The 23,218-nt window shown below is 52.8% G+C and overlaps 3 protein-coding genes and 1 non-coding gene across 5 annotated transcripts in view; 2 read left to right on the top strand and 2 right to left on the bottom strand.

Moving 5' to 3' along the window:
• The first annotated feature begins 1,849 nt into the window (after positions 1 to 1,849).
• On the top strand, positions 1,850 to 10,406 carry PPP2R5B (protein phosphatase 2 regulatory subunit B'beta). 2 transcript variants are annotated; one of them, XM_059710176.1, is made up of 14 exons: positions 1,854 to 2,202; positions 2,641 to 3,094; positions 3,786 to 3,982; positions 4,504 to 4,605; positions 4,762 to 4,854; positions 4,980 to 5,110; positions 6,394 to 6,453; positions 6,548 to 6,656; positions 7,117 to 7,170; positions 7,244 to 7,294; positions 7,411 to 7,530; positions 8,742 to 8,869; positions 9,119 to 9,220; positions 9,624 to 10,406. In XM_059710176.1, exons 2-14 carry the CDS (start codon positions 2,896 to 2,898, stop codon positions 9,769 to 9,771), a joined length of 1,494 nt encoding a protein of 497 aa, XP_059566159.1. In that variant the 5' UTR covers positions 1,854 to 2,202; positions 2,641 to 2,895; the 3' UTR covers positions 9,772 to 10,406. The 2 variants fall into 2 exon arrangements, 1 of the variants encoding a protein (XP_059566159.1); XR_009454505.1 differs by lacking the exon at positions 9,624 to 10,406 and having other exon boundaries at positions 1,850 to 2,202; positions 8,698 to 8,869.
• A 195-nt stretch (positions 10,407 to 10,601) lies between these two features.
• On the bottom strand, positions 10,602 to 11,234 carry GPHA2 (glycoprotein hormone subunit alpha 2). The gene is made up of 3 exons (XM_059710177.1): positions 11,135 to 11,234; positions 10,791 to 10,975; positions 10,602 to 10,703 (listed from the first exon to the last, which is right to left on the bottom strand). Exons 1-3 carry the CDS (start codon positions 11,232 to 11,234, stop codon positions 10,602 to 10,604), a joined length of 387 nt encoding a protein of 128 aa, XP_059566160.1.
• Positions 11,235 to 11,748: 514 nt separating this feature from the next.
• MAJIN (membrane anchored junction protein) overlaps positions 11,749 to 23,218 on the bottom strand; it is a 30,344-nt gene continuing 18,874 nt past the window's right edge. Inside the window, exons 6-11 of the mRNA XM_059710913.1 lie at positions 22,849 to 22,880; positions 22,200 to 22,288; positions 20,184 to 20,247; positions 16,043 to 16,115; positions 14,882 to 14,999; positions 11,749 to 11,869 (exon numbers count right to left, since the gene is read on the bottom strand). Coding sequence (XP_059566896.1) covers positions 11,749 to 11,869; positions 14,882 to 14,999; positions 16,043 to 16,115; positions 20,184 to 20,247; positions 22,200 to 22,288; positions 22,849 to 22,880 — 497 coding nt within the window. The remainder of the gene's footprint in view (positions 11,870 to 14,881; positions 15,000 to 16,042; positions 16,116 to 20,183; positions 20,248 to 22,199; positions 22,289 to 22,848; positions 22,881 to 23,218) is intronic.
• LOC132242422 (small nucleolar RNA SNORA44) lies at positions 12,564 to 12,696 on the top strand. Its single transcript, XR_009454616.1, has one exon. It is a non-coding gene; the product is annotated as a small nucleolar RNA SNORA44 (small nucleolar RNA).

Genomic DNA, 23,218 nt, shown 5'->3' with positions numbered 1-23,218 from the left:
GAGCCATGCCGGCCAGGCCCCATTTTAAAAATTGTATTGTTTCATTGGATTCTGGTGTTGAGTTGTAATCATCTATTGGCCACTTCCTGCACAGCCCCTACTGGGGATGGAGCCAGCAACCTAGGCATGTGCCCCTGAACCCATGACCTCCTGGTTCATGGGTCAACGCTCAGCCACCGAGCTACATCAGCCAGCCTCCCTTTTCAGTTTGATGGTGGTTTCCTTTGCTGTGCAGAAGCTTTTTAGTCTGATGTAGTCCCATGTCTATATTTCTTTCTTTCTCTTCATTGGTTGATTCCTGTATGTACCCTGACTGGGCATGGAACCTGCAACTTTGGCGTATCAGGATGACACTGGAACCAGCTAAGCTATCTGGCTAGGGCTTCCCCCAGCTTTTTCCTGCAGGGATGTGGGAGAGACTTCACCTCCTAAGCCTGGGAGTTGGGCAAGGAGAAGATGAAGGGTTTCCGTTGACAGATGAGGACACCAAGGGCCAGATGAACAAGCCTGGTGAAGACTTCTGAGCAAGGGGATCACTGGCCAGCTCTCTAGTGAGATAGTCCAGGATCCCAGTCTGGCTAAACTGGGGCCTCGGCTTTCTGTTGCTCTAGCAGGTGGGCACCTTTGGGCACCTAGGCTCCCTGTGCAACAGGGAAGATGGCTGGGTGGTTGTAATGGAGCACTGAGTGGTCACCAAGGCCCAAGGCAGGGTGGGGAAGACTCCAAAAAGGGCCCCAGCCTCCAGACCCCTCCCTGACTTCACTGTTTGTTCTCACTGACCACTCACGCTGCTCATATGGACCAGCTCATTGTTCATCCAGGCAAAACTTCTGGGAGCACCTGGCCGGTGTGGCTCAGTGGTTGAGCATAGACCTATGAATCAGGATGTCACGGTTCAATTCTGGTTGGGGCACATGCCTGGGTTGTGGGCTCCATCCCCAGTAGGGATGTGTAGGAAGGGGCCAGTCAATGATTCCCTCTCATCATTGATGTTTCGCTCCTCTCTCTCTCTCTCTCTCTCTCTCTCTCTCTCCCTCTCTGAAATAAATAAAAATATATTAAAACAAAAAACTTCTGAGTGGCGATTTCACAGTGTCGTGTAGAGGGATGGAATCCGGGAGTATACAGGGTATTGGGGTCCAGGGTTCTCGGAAGGGGTGAAGGGAACTGCAGGCTGGGAACCTCTGGCAGGAATGCCCACCTCCTGGAATGCCCCCTGTGCCTGGGGAACTCTGCACAGGCTTTTGAACAAGAGGGGCTGGGAGGTCTGTCGGGGCGTCCGGCTTGCCTGCAGGGGTGGCGTCAGTGCCAGGGGCACCCCCAGCTCTGAGGCTTTGCCACTCCAAGGCTGGCCCTTTAAACCTCAGTCCATGATGTCACCATAGACAGCAAGAGGTGGGAGGGGGACTGCAGGCCTGCGGACGGACTGCATTTCCCGGCAGCCTGGGTGCGCCACACCCTCCCAGCAGGCACTGGCCAGGCGGACGGTTAACCAGCCCGGTGCCGGTGTCCAAGGGGACTCAGCCGTGGCCATTCTGGGAGGGGAGTGGGGTTCCCCTGGGGGTGGAATGGTGGGCGCAGGCCAGATCCTTGGGCCTGGCGTGGCATCGGGGCCCCGTTTGTCCTTAGTCCTCGCTTCCTGTGCCAACGCCGAGCCCTCCCCCCGCCCCCTGTAGTCTCCCTCCGGGACCCGGGAGCTCAGCACCGCTCGGACCCCATCCCCACTCTGCTCCGGCCTCGTCCCCGGGTGCCCGCGGGGCTCCCCTTCGGCCTGCAGCCCCCCTTCAGCGGTGCGGGGACTACATCTCCCAGCGGCCCGGGAAGGCTGACGCACCCCGCCCCGCCCCTGCCCGCGGGGAGGTGCGGGCCTGGAGGGGGAGGTGACTTGATGTCATCCTGAGCCGCTGGGCGGCGGGCGCCGGGGCGCATAAAGCCGGGGCTCCCGCTGCGCCTGTGGGTCCCACGACTGGAGAGGAGGTCCCCGCGCTGCCCAGGCCAGCCCAGAGCCCGCCGAGCGCCCGCGCCCCGACCCGCCGCCGCTGCGCGGGGGGATGCCCCGGCCCCCCCGGAGCCCGGGAGGGAACCCAGGAGCGCCGCCGCCCCGCACCCGGAGCGGAACCGCCGGGGAGGAGCTCTGAACGGCCGCCCCCTCCCCACCTGCAGCCCCTGAGGTCTGGGGCCCGAAGTCTGCGGTTCTTAGAAGTGAGTGTCCCCCCACCGGGAGGCAGATGAGATTTGGGGGGCGAGGAAGGAGCTGAGGTGGGGGAGGGTGCTGGGTCCTAGGAGGGGGTGGCATAGGGATAGGGCCCCTATTCTTGGGGCAGTCCCTAGTGGCCAGGGTTAGTGGGGCAGAAGTGGGGCCCGTTCTATGAGGGGCCAGCGGGGAGGAACGGGATCCCCATTCTAGGGAGCGCTGCTTGGGGGTAGGCGCTCTGCGGAGCGGGGTTATTCGGAGCTGGGCCGTCAGACTGAAAGGAGGGGGGCTTGTCTCCTGGAGGAAGGGGCCATACCTCCGGGCAAGAGGAGGGAAGAGACTTGGGCGCCAGCAGCGCTCACCCACTCGCTGCCGTCCTGGGAAAACTGACCGGCTCTCTCTGTCTCTTTCTTGCTGACCTCTCTGCCCGACTTCGTTTTCAAAAGACCCAAGGTGGGAACCCCAACCGGACTCTCCGTGACCCCCAGGAAGAGCCTGAGGCCTGAACCATCCTCCTCTCTACCCCGCCTGCCCCCCAGGACTGGGCAGTTGCCGAAGGCCCTGGGGGGGGGCCCAGGACTCTGTTTGTGCCCCCCCCCCCCCAGGATGGGCCCAAGTTAGTCAGCCAAGCCTCTCCCAGCATCTTCTAGGGCCAGCGGGAGCCCCAGGGTCCCTGAAGGCTTCACCGCTGCCTGGCTGTCATGGAGACGAAGCTGCCCCCTGCGAGTACCCCCACCAGCCCCTCGTCCCCGGGGCTGTCACCTGTGCCCCCACCCGACAAGGTGGATGGCTTCTCCCGCAGGTCCCTCCGCAGGGCCCGGCCCCGGCGGTCCCACAGTTCCTCCCAGTTCCGCTATCAGAGCAACCAGCAGGAGCTCACTCCACTGCCCCTGCTCAAAGGTGAGCCCACCTCGGCTGCCCAGCTGGGGGTAGGAAGCAGCAGCTGGCAGCTGCCATCAGAGGGCGTTGGGGTAGCCCCTTCCAGGTGAGGGACTCCACCATCCGAGCTGACCCCCACCCCAGCCCTCTCTGCTGACGCATGGCCTGATTGGCCTGTCATCCTTGGAGGTGGGGCATCTGGAGGTGGCGCCACCCCGGGGGGCAGACCATGGCCAAGGGTGGGGCCCGCAGCCTGGGTTCCAGAGGCCACTTGAGGCCCAGGCGCTGCCAGGGTCCTGGAGCAGGAGTTTAGCAAGGCTCCCTGGGGCCACTGTGTAACCCCCTACCTCAGGGCTACAGGGCCTGGCTGGCTGGGTGGGCTCTGACCTTTCACCCCACTTCCGGCTGGTAGGACAGAGTGCCACCCATGAGAGGGAGAGTGGCTGTTGGGGCCCCTGGGGAACCCCAGCATTCAGGGTCTGTTCCTTGCTTTCACCTCAGGCCACCATGCCCTCTGTGGTCAGGGGGAAGAGGTGTTCCTTCACCGCAGGAATGGAGGGCGGGACGGGAGCCATCGCTCTCTGAAGGGACGGGATGGCACAAGATCATGGGGTCTGGGGGCAGGGGGGGCTGCCCTAAGGATGGGGAGGGCTCGCCCCTCCCCAGAGCTGTGGCAGCCGGAGCCCAGGCTCAGCCCCTCCCTCCTTCCCAGATGTGCCGGCCTCAGAGCTGCACGAGCTGCTGAGCAGGAAGCTGGCCCAGTGTGGGGTGATGTTTGACTTCTTGGACTGTGTGGCCGACCTGAAGGGGAAGGAGGTGAAGCGCGCAGCGCTCAATGAGCTGGTGGAGTGTGTGGGGAGCACGCGGGGAGTCCTCATTGAGCCTGTGTACCCAGACATCATCCGCATGGTGAGCACCTCCACCCGGCCTCCCGGGGAGGGTCTGGGGGGCACCGGGACACGGCTGACCTGTGGGGGAGGGGGGACCGGTCCTGTGAGAGAAAAACCCACTACCCTCCTGCGAGTCCCTCATCTCCCCTCCCCACTCTGTCCTCCCGTGCACCCGACCGGTGCCAGCTTTTGCTTATGCCCTCCCCAGGCCTGTGCGTACTGCCCCCTCCGCCCCCGCCCCAAGTCCCTTATTGCCATGGCCTGGCTCAGGTGCCGCTTCTTCCATGAAGCCCCTCTCAGTGCCCAAGCTAGGAAGCTCCCTTTTGCTGGCTGGAATGTCTGCAGTCCTTACTGCTTTCCATCTTGTCTGCCCACAGGGCTGCACCCCCCAGAGGGCAGGATCCCCGGCCCCTGGCCCCAGGCTTCCATGAATTAAGTTCAGGGAATGACTGCCAAGGAGTGAGTGCTGGGGCAGGTGCTGCGGTCCTGGCTTCTGCCTTTGAGGGCTCCCTCTTAGAGAACCCTGTCTGTGTCCCTCAGATCTCAGTGAATATCTTCCGGACCCTGCCGCCCAGTGAGAACCCTGAATTTGACCCTGAAGAGGATGAGCCCAACCTTGAGCCTTCATGGCCACATCTGCAGGTATGAGGGCTGGGGAAGGTGGGGATGGAGCTTTAGCAGAGATGGAGGACAGCGGGGAGAGGCTCCTTAGGTCCTGGACTGATGGGGTGAGGGCCACAGGGTGGGGTGAGTAGGGGAGTCTGTTCTCAAACTCACCTTGTCTGTCCCTTCCCCCAGCTGGTTTATGAGTTTTTCCTGCGTTTCTTGGAGAGCCCAGACTTCCAGCCCTCCGTGGCCAAGAGATATGTGGATCAAAAGTTTGTCCTGATGGTGAAGTGGGGAACCCAGGCCGGGCGGTGCCACGGGGCAGGGGCAGGCTCGCTGAGGGGCATGGGGATAGAATGGAAGCAACCTGGGCTTGGTCTCTCTCCTGACCTTTGACCTGGGTCCCACAGCTTCTAGAACTATTTGATAGCGAGGACCCCCGGGAGCGTGAGTACCTCAAGACCATCCTGCACCGGGTCTACGGCAAGTTCCTGGGGCTCCGGGCCTACATCCGCAAACAGTGCAGCCATATCTTCCTCCGGTAGGTGCCTGCTGCCTGCTCCTCGGAGGCCGGAGAGGGAGGGGGAGAAGACTGAGGCAAAGGCTCCCGGGCAGGGGTCCTAAGGAACTCTGGCTGACTGAGTCCTTTCTTGGCAACGTATTTTGTAATATTGATTATTCAAAGCCTGTGAGGTCAGCAGAGAAAGGGCATTTATTTCCATTTTACAGATAAAGAAATAGAGGCTGAGAGAGATGAAGTGGTTTGCAGGGCCTCCGTCAATCCGGGGTGGGGGTGGGGGTCTGGGATCTATACCTTTTGACTCTTATTGTGCTCAGCCATAAGGACCTATAGAAAGATTCTTCCTGCCCGGCTGGCATGGCTCAGTGATTGAGCGTTGACTTATGAACCAGGAGGTCACAGTTCGATTCCTGGTCAGGGCACATGCCCGAGTTGTGCGTGCAGGAGGCAGCCGATCACTGATTCTCTCTCATCACTGATGTTCCTATCTCTCTCTCCCTCTCCCTTCCTCTCTGAAATCAATACAAATATGTATTTTTTTTTTTAAAAAAGATTCTTTCTGCAAATTTGTATTGAGCACCAATGCTAGCATGGCCTCGTAGTCGAGACTGGCTCTGAAGTTAGAAGGCCTGTATTTGAGTTTGGTTCCAGTATTTGTGTACTCGGGCAAACTATTTAAGCTCTCCTAGTTTCCTCATCTCTAAAATGGGAATGAAAGCTGTGTCAGGGACAGCCATCAAGATGAAGTGAGGCTGAGAACGGGACTACAGAGTAGGTAAGACACGACCCCTCAGACTCCCGGAGATCCCCTGCTTATCCACTTTGGGACAAGCTTCATTGAACCACTGAGCCTCGATTTCTTCATCTGTAGAATGGATCTAATAAACCCTGCCTCCTGGGATAACTTTGAGAAGTACATAGCACAGAGGAGATGCTCTAAGTGCCTGACATTCTTTCTGTTGACTGGCACGAAGAGTGAAGGACGCAGGCCAGGTGCCTGCTGACTGGATGGGGACCAGGTCACGGGGGTTAGGGTCCGGGGGAAGAGATGAGTTGGAATGCTTCCTAGAAGAGGTTTGAGCTGAGACCCAGAGAGGCACTGGTGGCTGGGCTGAGAAGAGCGATTCAGAGGTGGGTGTGGATCTCCGTGGGGCCTGGCTTAGGGTATTGGGAAGGGAGCATGGCCTCTGGTTGGGTGGGAGTTGATTAGCGTGCAGGGTTGGGTGGGCAGGCAGCTGGCTGGGAGCGGCTGGGCCTGCTCCAATTGCTCTGAGCCCTTCTGCATCCTCCTTTTTCTCATACAGGTTCATCTATGAACTCGAGCACTTCAATGGCGTGGCCGAGCTGCTGGAGATCTTAGGAAGGTGACTCCCTGGGCCTCAGCCAGAGCATCAGTTTGGGGAGGGAGGATTGAGGCCGGTCACCTGAGCCCTCCTCCTCTCTCTGTCCCCTCCTCAGCATCATCAATGGCTTTGCGCTGCCCCTGAAGACTGAGCACAAGCAGTTCCTGGTTCGGGTCCTGATTCCCCTGCATTCCGTGAAGTCGCTGTCGGTCTTTCACGCCCAGGTAAGGCCCAGACCTGGCCCTGCAGGGCAGAGCGCGGACAGAGTCAGGGCAGCGTGTGGGTCAGCCTGCCACTCTGGCTTCAGCCACACTGTCACCTTCTTTTCCTTTACTGGTTCTGTTCCTTCTCCCTTAGAGAAGCCCCATGACCCCTTAGGAGTCTCAGACATCAGCTCTGTGAAGCCCTCCCAGCCCCCTTCTCTCTCCCTGTCCTAGGCAGGATTAAACTCTCCTGTATTCGCATAGATTGTGATACAGATTTCTATCATGGAAACGTCTGTAAAATTTATAAGGACTGGTTTGCTGAATGTTACCCCTGTGCGAGCATCACTGTGTCCCCGCACACTGAGCATGATGCCTGGTACACCCTAGGTAAATGCTTGGTGAATGAGAGTAGACTCAGTAAGTGACCTGGGTCCTGCCCTCGTCCCCTCCTGACCCATCCTCTCTCTCCGCCCCACAGCTGGCATACTGTGTGGTGCAGTTCCTGGAAAAGGATGCCACCTTGACAGAGCATGTGAGTACCTCTGGGGGAGAAGGCAGGTCTCCGTCCCTGCAGGTCTGACTCCTTTCTGCCCCAACTCCCACAGGTGATCCGGGGACTGCTCAAATACTGGCCAAAAACCTGCACCCAGAAGGAGGTAGGAAACGGGCTTTGACGACCACCAGAGGGAGGTTAGGAAAGCTCAGCTTCCAGAGGGCAGTCAGGTGTGTGTCAGGGGAGATGGAACTGCTGCCCCGTGTCCCTACCCCCCAGGTGATGTTTCTGGGGGAGATGGAAGAGATTCTTGATGTCATCGAGCCCTCCCAGTTTGTGAAGATCCAGGAACCCCTCTTCAAGCAGGTGGCTCGCTGTGTGTCCAGCCCCCATTTCCAGGTATGGGGTGGGAATGGGGGATGGACTAGGAAGGTTGACCAGTTGACCTCACAGCTCCCTCGGCCCTCTGGACTGTCCTGGGTCTGATGATGGGGAGATGCTGGACTTGGGGTCGAGCCCTTGGGTCAAGCTTCAGATCTGCCTCCCACTGGGTGAGGGGCCTTGGGCAGATCACTTCACTCTGAGCGTGATTAAGCGTCTCATCTGTAATGTGGCCATTAGGGACTTTAGAGAGAGTGGGGTAAACATATTTGGTAACTGAAATGTGCTCCACATGGGTTATCCCTTCTCTCGTCTTTTTTTTTTTTTTAATATTTTTTTATTGACTTCAGAGGAGGGAGAGGGAGAGAAAGATCGAAATACCAATGATGAGAGAACCATTGATTGGCTGCCTTCTGCCTACCTCCCACTGGGGACAGAGCCCACACCCTGGGCCTGTGCCCCTGACCAGAATCGAACCCAGGACACTTCAGTCTGCAGGCCGACACTCTATCCACTGAGCCAAACCAGCTAGGGCAGTGGTCGGCAAACTCATTAGTCAGCCAAATATCAACAATATGATTGAAATTTCTTTTGAGAGCCAAATTTTTTAAACTTAAACTATATAGGTAGGTACATTGTTATTAATTAGGGTACTCCTAAGGCTTAGGAAGAGCCACACTCAAGGGCCCAAAGAGCCGCATGTGGCTCGCGAGCCGCAGTTTGCCAACCACGGAGCTAGGGCATCTCTCCTTTTCTTAGTGGCCTTCAATTTAATCAGTCCCACTTCAGGGCCCAGCTGGGACCCCCCCCATCATGAGGCTGGCTGTAACTAGTGTTCTACATGTGTGACAGTCTTGCTCCCATTATGAGCCGTTACCTGGTGGAAGTCAGTTCTTCCTCACAGTGATTCTGGCACCTCATTCAACAGCCCTGGGGAGATAGCTATTATTTATTAGCCCCATTTTACAGATGAGAAAACTGAAGCTGCGAGGTTAATGCCTTGCCCAGGTCACGTGGCCAATGTGCAGTGGAGCTGGGATTCAACCCTGAGTGTTGGACTCCAAATCCAGCTTCTTTCCTCCTTGTCACATGGCTTCCTCCAGTGGGATAGATGAGTCCTGAGGATGGGGGGTGAGGGCAGGGCGCCCTGGGTTTTGGGGCGGATACCAGCCCTTGCACACGCAGGGAAGCCTCTGCCAGGCACTCCCTCTGCCATCTCCCTGCCCCAGGTTGCAGAGCGGGCTCTGTATTTCTGGAACAACGAGTATATCCTGAGCCTCATTGAGGACAACTGCCACACTGTGCTGCCTGCTGTGTTTGGGACCCTCTACCAGGTCTCCAAAGAGCACTGGAATCAGTGAGTGCCCAGGCCCAGGTCCAGGGCCAGCCAGTCCAGACCCGGGGTTACTCCTAGCTAGAGAGAATGAGGGAAGGGTCTCAAGAGGGCTGAGGGGTGGCAACGGGGCAGGCGGAGGGCAGCGGGCAGCGCCTGTGCGGTTTAGGCTGCACGCTGTGTTTGGGGAACAGGGTTAGGCAGAGCGCTGTGGAGGGAGGTGGGGCCAAACTGAAGTTGCTCTGATCTCACCCCCTCCCTTAACCTGCCAAGAACCATCGTATCTCTGATCTACAATGTGCTCAAGACCTTCATGGAGATGAATGGGAAGCTGTTTGATGAGCTCACAGCCTCCTACAAGCTGGAAAAACAGCAGTGAGTGTTGGGGGGCTGGGCATGGAGGAAGGGGGGAAAGCAGGAAGGAACCAGCTCCTCACGGTTGGAGGGAGCCTAAGAGGATAACCCCACGTCCGAGCTATTCAGATATTTAAAGTCTCTCCCTATGTTCCTGGCAAGTGCTGCCCCTCCCCTCTACCCTGTCGTCATCCTCCCAAGGGCTTCCCCAGGTGCGGAGCTGGACGCCCTGGAGTTTCCTCCTCTCTAGCTGAGTCTGTTGAGCCAGGCCAAGCCAAGCCACCTGCTCGTGACCAGCCTCCTCAGTGGTCTCTTCCCGGAGTGGAAGGCTCCCCTAGATCCTTCGCAGACGAGGTGGTGGTGAGGGAAGCTGGGCTGCAGGCAGGGCCTCAGGTGGGGGAGCTGCCTAACCCTCTCTCCCCAGGGAGCAGCAGAAGGCCCAGGAGCGGCAGGAGCTGTGGCAAGGCCTGGAGGAGCTACGGCTACGCCGGTTACAGGGGACCCAGGGGACAAAAGAGGCCCCCCTCCAGCGCCTTACACCCCAGGTGGCCGCCAGTGGGGGTCAGAGCTAGAGATGCCGTAGAAAGGGAGAACTAAACCCAGAGCTATCAGTCCCTCTATGCCCTCTCCTGCCCAGGGGCCCAGAGAGACACACACCTCCCCCTGGCCTTGCGGAGTGGGTTGGAGGGCTCCCTGCCTGGCCCAGCGTGGACCCTTTACTGTGGGGAGGAGAGGAGAGGAGATGGTGGTCCTGGCAACAGAACTCTCAGGCCCTTGTGGCAGGACTTGACCAGGGCAAGCTTGACCAGGAAGCTGCCATCAGGGATCTCCCTGCCCCAAAAAGCTGGGCTCCAGACTGCAGGCAGGTTCCCACACCCTGCTCCCAGCCTAGGGCAAGAGGACTCAGCTCCTCGTGTACCCCACCTCGTGCCAGCGCGAGGTCTTCCTGCACCCCACCATGGACCCATGGTCTATTTATTCGCCCTGCTCACCCCCAACAGATGCTGACCTGGGCCTAGGCATCCTCCTCCCCTCCCCTCCCTCCCTCTGTACTTTCTTGTCCCCTTTTTATTTATTGGGCAGGGGGAGGGGTGAGGGCACAGGCAAAAGAGATTCCCCATGTCCTGGGGCGAGGTGGGGTCACAGTTACCATGGTCTGTCCCCCTTCCCCTGGCTGGGGGTAGACTTAATAAAGACAGAAACTCGAGGACTGCTTGCTTTATTAAGGGATGGGGCCAAAGAGGGAAGTGAAATGATGAAACACTGGCCAGGAGGCGGCAGAGGCAGGGAAGAGGCAGATTTCAGGGGGTTGAAGCTGCTGTCCTCAGTGATGCTCAGGATACACGGGATGTACTCCACCTTGCCCCTCTGACCAAGGGGAGGAAGGTGGGGACAGGGTGGACTAGTAGCGTGAGAGGCGACACATGTCACACTGGCAGGCTCTGGCCGTGAAGATCTCCAGCTCCTCCCTCCGGCCCCCCCCACACTGCAGCTGCACCTTCACCTGTGGGAGAGGGATTCGGTTCCAGTCCCCTTCTTTGAGCCATTTTAGACCCCCGTCTCCTCTGTCTCTCCCAATGGGCCCCCTCACCTTCCTCAGGCCAATGATGGTGCAGCATTGAGAGATGGAGGTGACGTTGTGTCGGTAGCCACTGGCCACCAGCACTGAGTACCGGGAAGGGAAGGCGCTAGACTCGCAGTGGCCCACGCAAGCCTGTGCCACGTGGGAGCCCTGGCAGGTGCCTTGGCGATCGCTGCGCACCGTCACATTGAAGGCTAGGAGGAGACAGGCGAGTTGTCGACGGTGCCTCTGCGAAGGCTCACCCAGCTCCCACTGCCTGTTTCCTCCGTGGGTCCATCGAGGGTGCTGCCTGCCCCTCTGTCCAGCCCATCGGCTCTGCTCCCACCCAGCCCTCTGCTCCCGGGGTGACTCACGGTGCAGGTGGCAGCCTGGGATGGCCGCCTGCTGACCCCAGCCTTCAGTGATCACCAGGAACAGCAGGCAGAACAGGGTTTGGGGGGACGCCATGGGCATCTGAAACAGTGGACATTCTCTAGATCGTGTGCAGGGGAAGGGGAAGTTCTTTAAATGCAGGATGCTTCCAGGTGAATGAGCCAGGGCTCCGTTAGCCTATCTGACTGGGGTGCGGCCAGCCTGTGGGGCTGACTTTTCCCTGTCCCCGCCTTCCGGTGAGTCTGCCTGTGCGTCTCTCTGGATGGGTATCTGTGAGCAGCAGTCTCTAGATGTGATCTGTCAGCCCGCTGTGGTGGTTTCCCCCTGCCTTTCTCCCACCATCTGGAGCACGAACATCTGCCTCCCGCCATCTGCCCCATCTTGGCCTCTAGGACCCCATCTGCAGCCCCCGGTCCCTCAGGCTCCTGCCTCAGGGGCTTACCACTTCCAAGGCCCAGGAGCTGAGTGGCTTGCTGAATGCTCCTTGAGCAGCCTGCTGCTGGTCTCCAGACTTGCTGGTTCTCCGGATTTTTATCTGCCAGCATTCGGGAGCCACGCCTTCTTGGAGATCGGCTTTCAGGCCTGCTGCCCAGCCTCAGGCCTCAGCCCTCAGCGATCCCACCTGGGAGATCCAGCTCTTGTCTGAGGTGTGGTTGGGGGGAGTGGCATCGGCTGCTTTCTCCTCTTTTCTGCCCAAAAGCTGCCGGAGGTCAGGGCTGGGGAAGTGAGGTATGGCGAGAAGCCCAGGCGCTAGCTGGTGGAGTGGGCGGCTGTGTGCAGCTGGAGAGAGGGCCCAAGACGGGGCTGAATTGTTGCCACCTGGGTTCTCTGCTGTGTGGCCTTGGGCAGAACACTCATATTGAGGGCCTCACCACCCCAACCTTAAAACTACGAATGCCTGGCCAGCATGGTGCAATGGTTGAGTGGCGACCTATGAACCAAGAGGTCACTGGTTCAATTCCTGGTTAGGGCACATGCCTGGGTTGTGGACTGGATCCCCAGTAGGGGGTGTACAAGAGACAACCGATCGATGATGTTTCTCAATGAAGTTTCTATTTCTCTATTCCTCTCCCTAAATATAAAAACATATTTTTTTAAAACCCTACTACTAGCCAGTTTGGCTCAGTAGATAGAACATCGGCCTGCGGACTGGAAGGTTCCGGGTTTGATTCAGGTAAAGGGCACATGCCTGGGTTGTGGGCTCAATCCCCAGTAGGGGGAGTGCAGGACGCAGCCGATCAATGATTCTCTCTCATCATTGATGTTTCTATCTCTCTCCCTCTCCCTTCCTCTCTGAAATCAATAAAAATCTATTAAAAAAAAATAACCCTACTAAACTCAGCTCCACCGGTCTCCTTAATCCACCACAGAGGAAAGAGTCTGGGAGATTCTTAAGGACAGGGGAGATGACAGCATGTTTCCAAGGGCTGTGGCTGGTTGTAGCCATGGGTTCTCCAGCTGCATGGGAGAGCAACCTGGAGAGACTGACCGCTTAGGTCAAAGTCAAAACTTAAGGCAGCTGCCACTCGCCTTTCCTGTAATATCTTCAAAAAAAGAAATTACACCAGGGGCAGTCTGCTGAGATGTGCTAGGAGGCAGAGCCGGGGGAGAGGGAGTTCTAGGTCAATGTCAGAGCTTCGCTTCCACTGTCAAGTGACAGGCTTCTCACCCTGGGGGTCAGCTGCAGAGTGGGCTTCTCCTGGTCACTGGGCCAAGAGATCTGGCGCCAGGAAGAGCCCTGAAGCTGTTGACCCCAGCAAATCCCATCATTCAGTCCAGCTCTGGCTCTGGTTTTACAGGTGAGGCAACTAAAGATCAGAGGAGTGTTACTGAAGGTCACAGAGCTGTTCATGTCAGGGCTGACTGGGAACCCAAATCTGCTGTCCATGCATGGTGCCAAATTACACTCAGGACAAGAGTGTGGCAAGTTGGAAAAAGACCCCCCCCCCCCGGCCACCAGTAGCTACAGGGGCTTGTGTGGGGTGGAAATCAGGTGATTGGCCCCCCACCCCAGGGTCACTGCCTCAGGGTCCTGCTCAGAAAGCAGAGCCAGCTGCAGGGACCGCCAGAGCTGGAAGGCACTTGAGAGCTCATCAAATCCTACCCCTTCATTTTTCAGATGAGAAAATATGAACCAGAGAGAAAGCGACTCTGCCAAAGCTTCACTGTAAGCTAGTCAGTCGGACGCACTCAGGTCTCCAGATTCCGGACTGTGCCTCTCGGCAGCTTTGTGAAGCAGGCTGAGCTTGGGACAATAGGGCAAAGGCTGTAAATGCAACTTGTCCCTAGTCCTCCAGTCCCGACACCCGCCGGCTTCCCCTTCAGGTCCCAGGCCCTTTTGCAGCAGCCCACCTCTTCTCTTCTCCCCACCCCAGCTGAAGGCAGCAAAACAAGGAGTCTCCACGGGATCCAAGCAGTCCAGCCCCAAGGTTCCCACTCATCTTGGGAACCTCCCAGCACCTGACAGATAAAACAGCCGTTTAAAGACTAGAGGTGACAAGGGCTCATTACTTCCCAAGGCGGTCCATTGTAATACTAAACATCACTAACAGTTAAAAAATTATTCCTTTGTCCTCAGCTAAAATGAGTTTCCCTAAATTCCCACAATTACTTTGATCCTCTCTGGCCATACAACAGGAATCTAATCTGTCTGTCCCGACAGTGAGTCTGGCAAGACCCTAACCGCTGGCAGGGGACTTAAAGTTTGCAGTGAGGTACAGACCGCACCCACCCAAAGCATCCTGTCAACAAGAACCAGGCAGACCCGGGGAGGTTTCAGGAATTGCTTCTCTGTATCTTGAGGAAAGAGTTTGCTCTCTCTCACACTCCACTTCACTCAACTCAGTCAATAACTGTTCATAAATAATTTACTGCCATAAGGATCCTAAGTGCTGGAGATGAAAGATCTAAACTCAACCTCAGAGCAGTGCAATTCTCAGACTAGAGCATTTTAGAAAGTTCTATGCTTTTCTTAGTTTTAAATTGAAAAAATTTTTATTGGAAAGAGGCGAAACAGGACAAACCAGCGAGAGGACTCGGGGAGTTTGGGGCTCTCATTCCCCATGACTTGAGTGTCACAAGCAGAGGAGACTTCCCACGGCTGCACTGGAAGGCTCACTGGCTGCTCTTTCTGAAGAAATACCGGAATGGGAAGAGAGAGCTGCAAGGAAGAAAGCAGAACAGCTTGAGACTCCAGCGGTCCCTTCTCTTCTCCCAGGTCGCATCAGGGCTCCCTTAGCGAGGGCATTTTTGCTCTAGGGAACCACAGAGTGAAAATTCAAGTCTGGTACCCAAATTAGATTATACTTAGGCAGGGGAAATAAAGAATTGCAGTGGGATGGCTGAGCTCTAGCTAGACAAAGGGATTTGCTAACTCTCTGAAGACTCTGAAGACACAGCCTAGACTCAGAGGGGAGAATGGAAGCGTTTTGGTAACCAAATCATCTAAAAGAGCCAAGTACGACGAGAAGCAGGATTTATGGAACCAGGCCCAATGCAGGCACATCAGGTGGGGTGTGTAAACATGAACAGGACGCCATTTGTATTAAATTCACAATTAGTGGCCTTGTGCTCAATCTCATTTTCATCATCTATCCTGGACAAACAGATTCTGCAGGTAATCTGCTGTTATTTCCTACTCTATTTTCCCTGAGAGACCCAATGAGACAGACTCTGGAGCTACTTCACCCTGGGTCTCAGTTTGATGGCAGGAGAGAAGTCTGTCTTACCTCAAAAACCCAAAGAAGCCACTGGTCCCCAGGTCTGTGGGTCCTGCAGGTGGAGGCGGATTGCTTTGCTGCAATGGTGGGGTAATCTCCCCCGCTAGGCTGTCCTCCCACCTAGAACCTGCAAGGAAAACACTCAGGCAGGGAAAGTGTTAGTCCGGAGGCTACTTTCATATGAGCAGAAGGCAGGACACCCTCAGCATGAGCCAAGGGCAGCCTCACACCAGGATTTCTTAAAGCCAGATGCATTATTTGTTCTGACTTTCCCAAATTCATCCCAGCCCAGTAAGATGCTATTCTGACCTTGGAGTTATTTTCAAAGTCAGGCCTCTGAGATTTTTACACTATTTAAGTCGCAGCCACCTACCATGGCTGGTGTCTTCACATGGAATGACAACTTGTTGAAGAACTCACTTGCTTACATTCCTGTATCTGTGATAACTGCAGCCCATACCGAGTCCCCATGCTGGGCAGAAGACCAGCGAGTTAGAAGGGAAACACGTCAACATGCATCCCCAGCCTTGCTGAGCATCCGCTGCACCTTCAATATTAACACTAGCCCTAACCGGTTTGGCTCAGTGGATAGAGCGTCGGCCTGCGGACTCAAGGGTCCCAGGCTCGATCCCGGTCAAGGGTATGTACCTTGGTTGCGGGCACATACCCAGTAGGGAGTGTGCAGGAGGCAACTGATCGATGTTTCTTTCTCATCGATGTTTCTAGCTCTCAATCCCTCTCCCTTCCTCTCTGTAAAAAATCAATAAAATATATTTTAAAAAAATATTAACACTAATGCCCCGAAGGGAAGAGAAGTGACAGCTTCCCAGAGGTCATTCTCCACTAAGACAAAAAAGTCATCCATCCTTTCTAACTTCTTTGTAAAACTTATCACCCCGCATGGAAATGTGAAAGATTGGGAGCATCAGTTTCACTACCAAAAGCAGGGGAAGGACATGCATTGCCTCCCTCCGCTTCTCTAGGGAGCTGGGTGAGGGGTGGCTTCTGTTACTCAAGGGCAAGCCCCTAGACTGGAGGGTGGCCAACAGGCACCTCCATGGAAGCAAGACACACGCCCAGACTCAGAGCTCTGTGCTGCTCTGCTCATCAGAAAACTAAAGGGGACAGGACAAGTATTAAAGGAGAATAAATGCACTTCCCAGAACCTACCCTGTTCCTGGACATCAGTGCCATCAAATGCTGGAGTCTCCTGACATTTCTGCTGGGTGTTTCTTTCCATGTTCTGATAAAAAGAGGACCAAAAAAAGTTTTAAACTTTACTCTTATACAGCTTGGGGTCTGAATGCTATTTGTTGGTGAATTGATTTCACATCAGAGCTGGGGGCCTGGCTTCTGACTGCTCAGGCAGGTTCTATATTTCCTTCGGTATGATGTCCTTTCCCCATTTCAGCTTCCTAACTACTGTCCTTCTAAAATAACAATTTAAGAGCTGAAAATAAACCGAGCTGGGTTTAATTTATTATTCTGTATTACTGAGTGCCAACTATTAATAATGGGAGAATACCGAGGCTTCAGAAATCTGGAGGACCTTAACTTTCCTGTGGAGAAAAGTATAATCTATGTGGTAAACTGACACGTAGACTAAGTCTTATAAGGCGGTGTGATAAGACTACCCCACGAGTCTACATGGAGTGCTGTGGTTGATGAGGAGGACGTGAATAGAGCAGGTGGCAGCTAGTCAAGGAAGACCTCACAGGGAAGTGCTACTTGAATGGAGCCTTGATGGATGAGTGGGATTTTGTCATAATGGGGGTAAATGGGGGTTAGGAGGTGGTCAGAGAGAGCAGGCCGTTCCAGAATGGATGTGATAAATACGATCAGCATGGCTAGAGCTGGGCAGGGGAAACATACCACAGCATAAGCAATCAGCACACTACAGCACATCTCATGATTTCTCCTTGTGCTTTCCCTTTTGACATCCTACAACCTAGTTCCAAACCCACATTTCCAGTGGACAACCTGAGCGCCAGAGACTTGGATCATGTTTTCTTTGGGAATCTCTACCAACTGACCACTCCCCTCACCAGGGGTAACAAAGGGAATGAATGGGTTTGCCCTTCCTTCCCATTTTCCCCCAAACACCTTTTATGGAACTTGAGGGCCTGACTACCAAGCAGTGCTGGTGAAGAATTCTACAGCAAGAGCTGCATGCTATCCAAGTAGGTCTGGGAGGCAGAAGCATGGCAAGCGACTAGGGAAGTTAGAATATAGCCCCCATCCTAAGCATAAGCTGATATTTCTGATATGAGCTTTTCCACAAACCATCAAATTCCAGGCTACATGGACAGCCACTTAAGTCATCTATATATACACAAAAGCCTAAGCGACCGTTATGACCCAATGACCAGTTGACCAGCCGCTATGAGTTGCACTGACCACCAGGGGGCAGACGCTCAATGCAGGAGCTGCCCCCTGGTGGTCAGTGCACTCCCACAGCCAACCTCCTGTGCCCCCTGCCACCAGCCACCATAGGCCTCTATTGCTGGCCAGGCCAAGAGACCCCACCCGTGCATGAATTCGTGCACTGGGCCTCTAGTATTCCTATAAAAATGAAAGGAAAGTCTGGGAAGGAAAAAGACATCTCTTACCTCTTCTAGACAGGGTTGATATGGAATTCAGAGGGCCCAGCTCTGATTTCTAGCTTGAACGGATGATTCTTACAATTTTAATGAAACTGTGGTTTGGGGCTTCAATCCTGATGCACTGACCCTAATGAAAGCATCTAGTAAGGTTGGTAGTGGGAACCAGAAGGGCAAAGGCCCTAGGGCAGAGGTAAAGCCTACTTCTGAACCAGGGGAACTTCCCCTCACAAGATAATTGAGCTTTTCTGTTCTCTTGAAATCTTGAGAGAGGTCTTCTTAGGCAAATGTCAAGAGAGGGAAAAACATTATGGCCCGAAATAAGACTGAGGGTATCATCTGGGACATCCAATGGGACACAATACTCTGAAAACCAAACACAAGGTTGCTCCCGTATGTTCAGGGCCAGATCTGCTTAGAAGTGCAATGCAAGCAGAGATGGCAAAAACAAAACAAAACAACCAACACACATGGCAATGTGTTTTACCTCTGGACCATAATTCTGTTCTCCCCCATTTATTTTTTTTAATTAAATTTTTTTTTAATTGATTTCAAAAAAGGGAGAGGGAGATAGAAACATCAATGATGAGAGAGAATCATGGATCAGCTGCCTCCTGCATGCCCCACAATGGGGATCGAGCCCACAACCTGGGCATGTGCCCTGATCGGGAATTGAACCGTGACCTCCTGGTTCATAGGTCGATGCTCAACCACTGAGCCATACCGTCTGGGCTCTCCCCCATTTTTTATCCTTCCAATCTCTGGATCTCTAAGTCTTGGAACTGGGGTAACAAAAGGAATGAATGAGTCTTCCCTTCTCCCCAAAACACCTTTTATGGAACAGAGACCTTATTCAGACGTGTTGTATTCTTTTAAGCTTTCCCCACATAGGCTCTCAATGTGTTCAGACGTGTATAATCCACACTGTGATCTTACACCCTAACTTCCCCCAAAGGGGAGAGAAAATATTAAGCATTGGACCATAGGAGCAAATTCAATTTTTTACAGCTCAAGTGACTTACACTGAGAGTCACTGTGATCACTTTAATTTAGGAGAAATCCTCTCTCTGGGAACAGGATCTACAATGGAGACTGTCTTTGGGCTTTGAGTCAAAGTCAATAAACATGTTCCTTTTGGGTTTCTTTCTTGCTCAGAGTTTTTTTCTAAACTCAGTATCAGGTTGAAACGGTAATTATGTTGAATAAGAAACTGTGAGTACTGTTCTTGAAGGAGATGATTTGTCAAACTAAGAATAGGAAGGTAGAAGGGAGACGGTGAAGGGAATGTTCCTTAAACAGTAATTATCTTGGTTGTATAAAGCATCTTTGTTCGCCAAAGCTTCATGTACTCCTATTGTACTTCTTCAGTTCTTCTTCCCTCTCTAAAGGATGGGAGGAGAGAAGAGGGCAACCAACTACCTAAAATCACTGCAGGACCAGTTGGCCATGGCACAAGGAGGCCCTGTAGCTCACACCTGCCCACACAGGTAGAGGTCTGAGTCCCAAAGGGTACATTCTTCCTCCAACTATATGATAAACTAAAAGAAACCAAATTTTACATGTTTTGGGGCGCCCCCACATCTCACACAATGCCTTGCAAACAGGAGAGAGAGAATCATTTAAGAATGAAAATCATTTTACTTTTCTACTTAAAAATGCTTTAGGGAATTCCTGTCATCTTGAAGGCAGCCTTAAGGCCTTTCATGATCCAGCCAGTGCTGACTCTCCAGTAACACCTCCCAAGCTCCAGGGGCACTGGCTTGGAGTCACCAAATGCACTGCACTCTCTCCTCTTGGCCTTAATTCTTTGAGCTACTCTGAGCTACTATAGGAACCCTCCTTCACATCCACCTAATCTGGGTGAGGATATCCTTTGTGGTGCCTTTATTCCTGCACATAGCATATCTATCAGTAATGGTCTGCCTAGCTTACACTGTTGGCATTTTTAGGTGAGATTCTGATATCCTTAGTACCTGGCACATAGTAGACTAACTAAAAGTTTGCTGAATGAATGCAAAAATGTTTGCTGATTAACTGATCATATCATGGAGTCCTGGGAAGGTAAGGGCGATGAGTTAAGAGTGTTTGGATATTCAAGGTCAGAGCTACTTTGGAGAGAGAGAAGAAAAAGCCATTAAATAACAGCTATTTTGAAAGAAAAGGAAAAGAAAAAGGGTACTATTTTAGAGACTACTACAGAAAAGCCCTGAAATGGAGGCATAGCAGAATTATGAATACCTAAGTGGGGAACAGACATCACAAATGAAATCAAATACTATTGGGGCCAACCCATCGCTGCTCTAATTAAGTTTTCTCTTACTAGTGTCCTGTGCTTATGCCTAGCTCTAGATGTTCCTAGACTCAGGCCCCAATGTAGAAGGCAAAAAGGTTTCTAAAAAGAAAATCCTTTATCGGATCCTACCTCAGTTCAACAGACCTCTTTTCTTATTTCAGCTGTAAGTATAAGCAGCAGCTTTTTAAGCTGAGAAGAGAAGGATTCCCCGATGTGTAGTGTTATGCAGCCACTTTTGAGACAGGCTGTGGCAAGGATAGAATGGTTGAATGTTGTTCCGCAGATGGTGAAACCTGAGAATGAGTTCGGTCAACTCAGCTGTATTAAGGACCGAGATGTGCTGGTAACAGGAATCCTGACTTGATTGTAACAGAGCAGGAACAGTCAAGAGCTTGGAAGCCTCCATTGCAGTGCTTACCCTGCTGGTTTCCATGAGGAACTTCTTTTTGCTGGGACCTTGGCTGGAAGTCCTCATCGTGGCCCTGAGGTGGGGAAAAAGCCCAGGAAATGTTACTGGCAGCAGCAACATCACCACATTCAAGCAAACGTGGCTCAAATGAATATTTCAGCAGGTTGGCTATTTTTATACCACTCTGGCCTGCAGAATAAATTGTGTGGCCAACTTCTCTTTGGGTGCTGCTTTAACTCACAGTAGAATCCCAATTTGAGACATGTAGGGACCTAGTGGTTGAGAAAAGGTAAATGGACTGACAGCAGGTATCAGACTTTGAAATACCTGATCGTGCATCAAAACCCAGAGAAAGGGAAGATATGAAGCTTCAGTTCCACAGAAAATTCAGTCAAATGGAGAGACACAAAGCTTCACACCTCCAAGTACCCTCACATTCCACCTGGCTGGGAAAGGAGTTTCCCACTCTTCTCCGCCGTGTGCACCAGGAGGGTGTAGAAGTCAGCTCCCTCGTGGTCTACCTTCACTGTTCCTGTATGTCTTGGGGCCCCCACCGTCCCAGGAAAAAAGCTGCTGCTCTCTGTGCACCTGGGTTGAAAGCACTTTGTGCTGCGGAGCAAACCACACCTAAGATTATTCCAGCGGCTTTCTCTGGGTGCTAATAAGAATGACTGAATTGTTTTACTGACTCATTTTGTCCGACAGAGAATCAAAAAAAGAAAATAAGTAGCCTCCTCAATAGCAACTTCCACATGTTAGCAATGTGCTCAATATTCCACCTAATATCACATATCGCAGCACCTCACCCAACAACTGGTACCCTCTTATAGACATTTATATTTTAGACTGGACTTTTTTTTATATATAAATTTTCTGAAAATCTGTTTTTTTTAATGTATTTTTATTTGCCGAAACCGGTTTGGCTCAGTGGATAGAGCGTCGGCCTGGGGACTGAAGGGTCCCAGGTTCGATTCCGGTCGAGGGCATGTGCCTGGGTTGCGGGCACATCCCCAGTGGGGGATGTGCAGGAGGCAGCTGATCGATGTTTCTCTCTCATCGATGTTTCTGACTCTCTGTCTTTCTCCCTTCCTCTCTGTAAAAAATCAATAAAATATATAAAAAAATGTATTTTTATTTATTTCAGAGAGGGAGTGGAACAGAAACATCAATGATGAGAATCACTGATCGGTTGTCCCCCACATGCCCCCTACTGGCGATTGAGCCCACTACCTGGGCATGTGCCTTGACCAGGAATCAAACTGTGACCTCCTAGTTCATAGGTTGATACTCAACCACTGAGCCACACTGGCCGGGCTAGACTGGACTATCCTTTTTTTTTTTTAATGTATTTTTATTGATTTCAGAGAGGGAGGAGAGAGAAACATCAACGATGCGAGAAATTCATTGATCAGCTGCCTCCTGCGCCCCCACACTAGGGATTGAACCTGCAACCCAGGCATGTGCCCTTGACTGGAATTGAACCCAGGACCCTTCAGTCTGTAGGCCAACGTGTTATCCACTGAGCCAAACCAGCTAGGGCTGGACTATCTTTTAAGGTAGATTTCTAAAAGCTTACTGCTCACTAGGTAAAATAGAATTACATTTTATTTGTTCTATGTTTTGTATAATATCCTGGGACTTTTTAAGTCTTGTGCCTTCTTACTGTGTTTTCTGGTAGTAAGTTCTCATTGAATATGTATTGGACACAACTGTATAGATCTGATTGCATTTCTTCTCAGCCTTGGTCTTAATGAACAGAAGAATCCTACTTTGCTGAGGAAGGGGTTGTGTTCAAATTACACTGCAAATATTAACTTGCTTCCTTTCCTTGGTCCAGAGGTTGCCAACCTTTCGGACCTCACGGACCACCGGTTGGCATCCGCTGCCTTAGTCCACCCACTGGAACAGGCAGATACCAATGAAGCCCTGAGAGAGAAAGTGACTCGCGTAAGGTCAAGAACAATCAACAGCAACAGCTGACCTAACCAGGATGCAAGATTTCAACTCTCTCCCATGACCACTGACCTGTCCAGCCCTGGTCTGCTGGGAGAGACAGACAATTCCATGCGCTTTCGTTTCTTCATGGCTCCTGCTGCCTTCCTCTCAGCAGGGACCTTCAGAGAGGAACCAGAGGCCTGTGATTCCTCCTACTTCAGAGTTGCTCACAGTTCATGAGGGCACAACGAACTCCCCATCTTTAAGTTGCCAAAGGCAACTTTGTCAACGTTGCAAGTAAAGGTAGACATTCTGTTAGGGACAATCTTAGAAAGTTAGCCACGGGGGAAAAGATGACCTCACGTATCCAATTCTGACTGGACCTGGGCAGCAACAAGGGAGAACAGGAAGAGACCAGAGCAGGATTTTTTTTTTTCCCCCAAGAACCAATTCAAAAAATATATTTTTATTGATTTCAGAGAACAAGGGAAAGGGAGAGAGAGAAAGAAACATCAATGATGAGAACATCATTGATCGGCTGCCTCCTGCATGTCCCCCATTGGGGACGAAGCCCACTACCCAGGCATATGACCAGGAATGGAACCATGATCTCTGGTTCATAGGTTGATGCTCAACCACTGAGCCACACCGGCTGGACTAGAGCTGGATTTTTTTGGATTTTTCAACAACATGAAACAATAAAGGCCATTTTCACTTTCTATACAAAAGGCAAACTTACCAGTCCAAGGGGACTGTCATCTATTCGTTTCCCTGTAACAGGACATTTAAATGTTATAATGGGTCAAGACACTGATTCACCTGGATTTCTGGCTACCATTTGCTTCTCAGAACTGGTCCTAGCCTAGACCAAGCCTCCGTGTATTCTCTTTCCCCTTCTGCCTGGTACCACCTAGCCTAGAAATACAGTCTTCAAAAATCTCTTCCTCCTCTATTTTAGAACTATTATAATTTATAAGCTGAAAATTCAGAGTTTGATTCACACTATATTCTAACAATATGCCACTTAAAAAGGGGCCCCAACTCTGAAACAAAAGGTGGAACTTCAGGCACCAGTGACAAATTAATTGGGGAGATATTTTGAGGCAAGG

Source organism: Myotis daubentonii, chromosome 9 (assembly GCF_963259705.1).
Source record: "Myotis daubentonii chromosome 9, mMyoDau2.1, whole genome shotgun sequence".
NCBI lineage: Eukaryota > Metazoa > Chordata > Mammalia > Chiroptera > Vespertilionidae > Myotis > Myotis daubentonii.
This window is presented reverse-complemented; position numbering and strand designations above follow the sequence as displayed.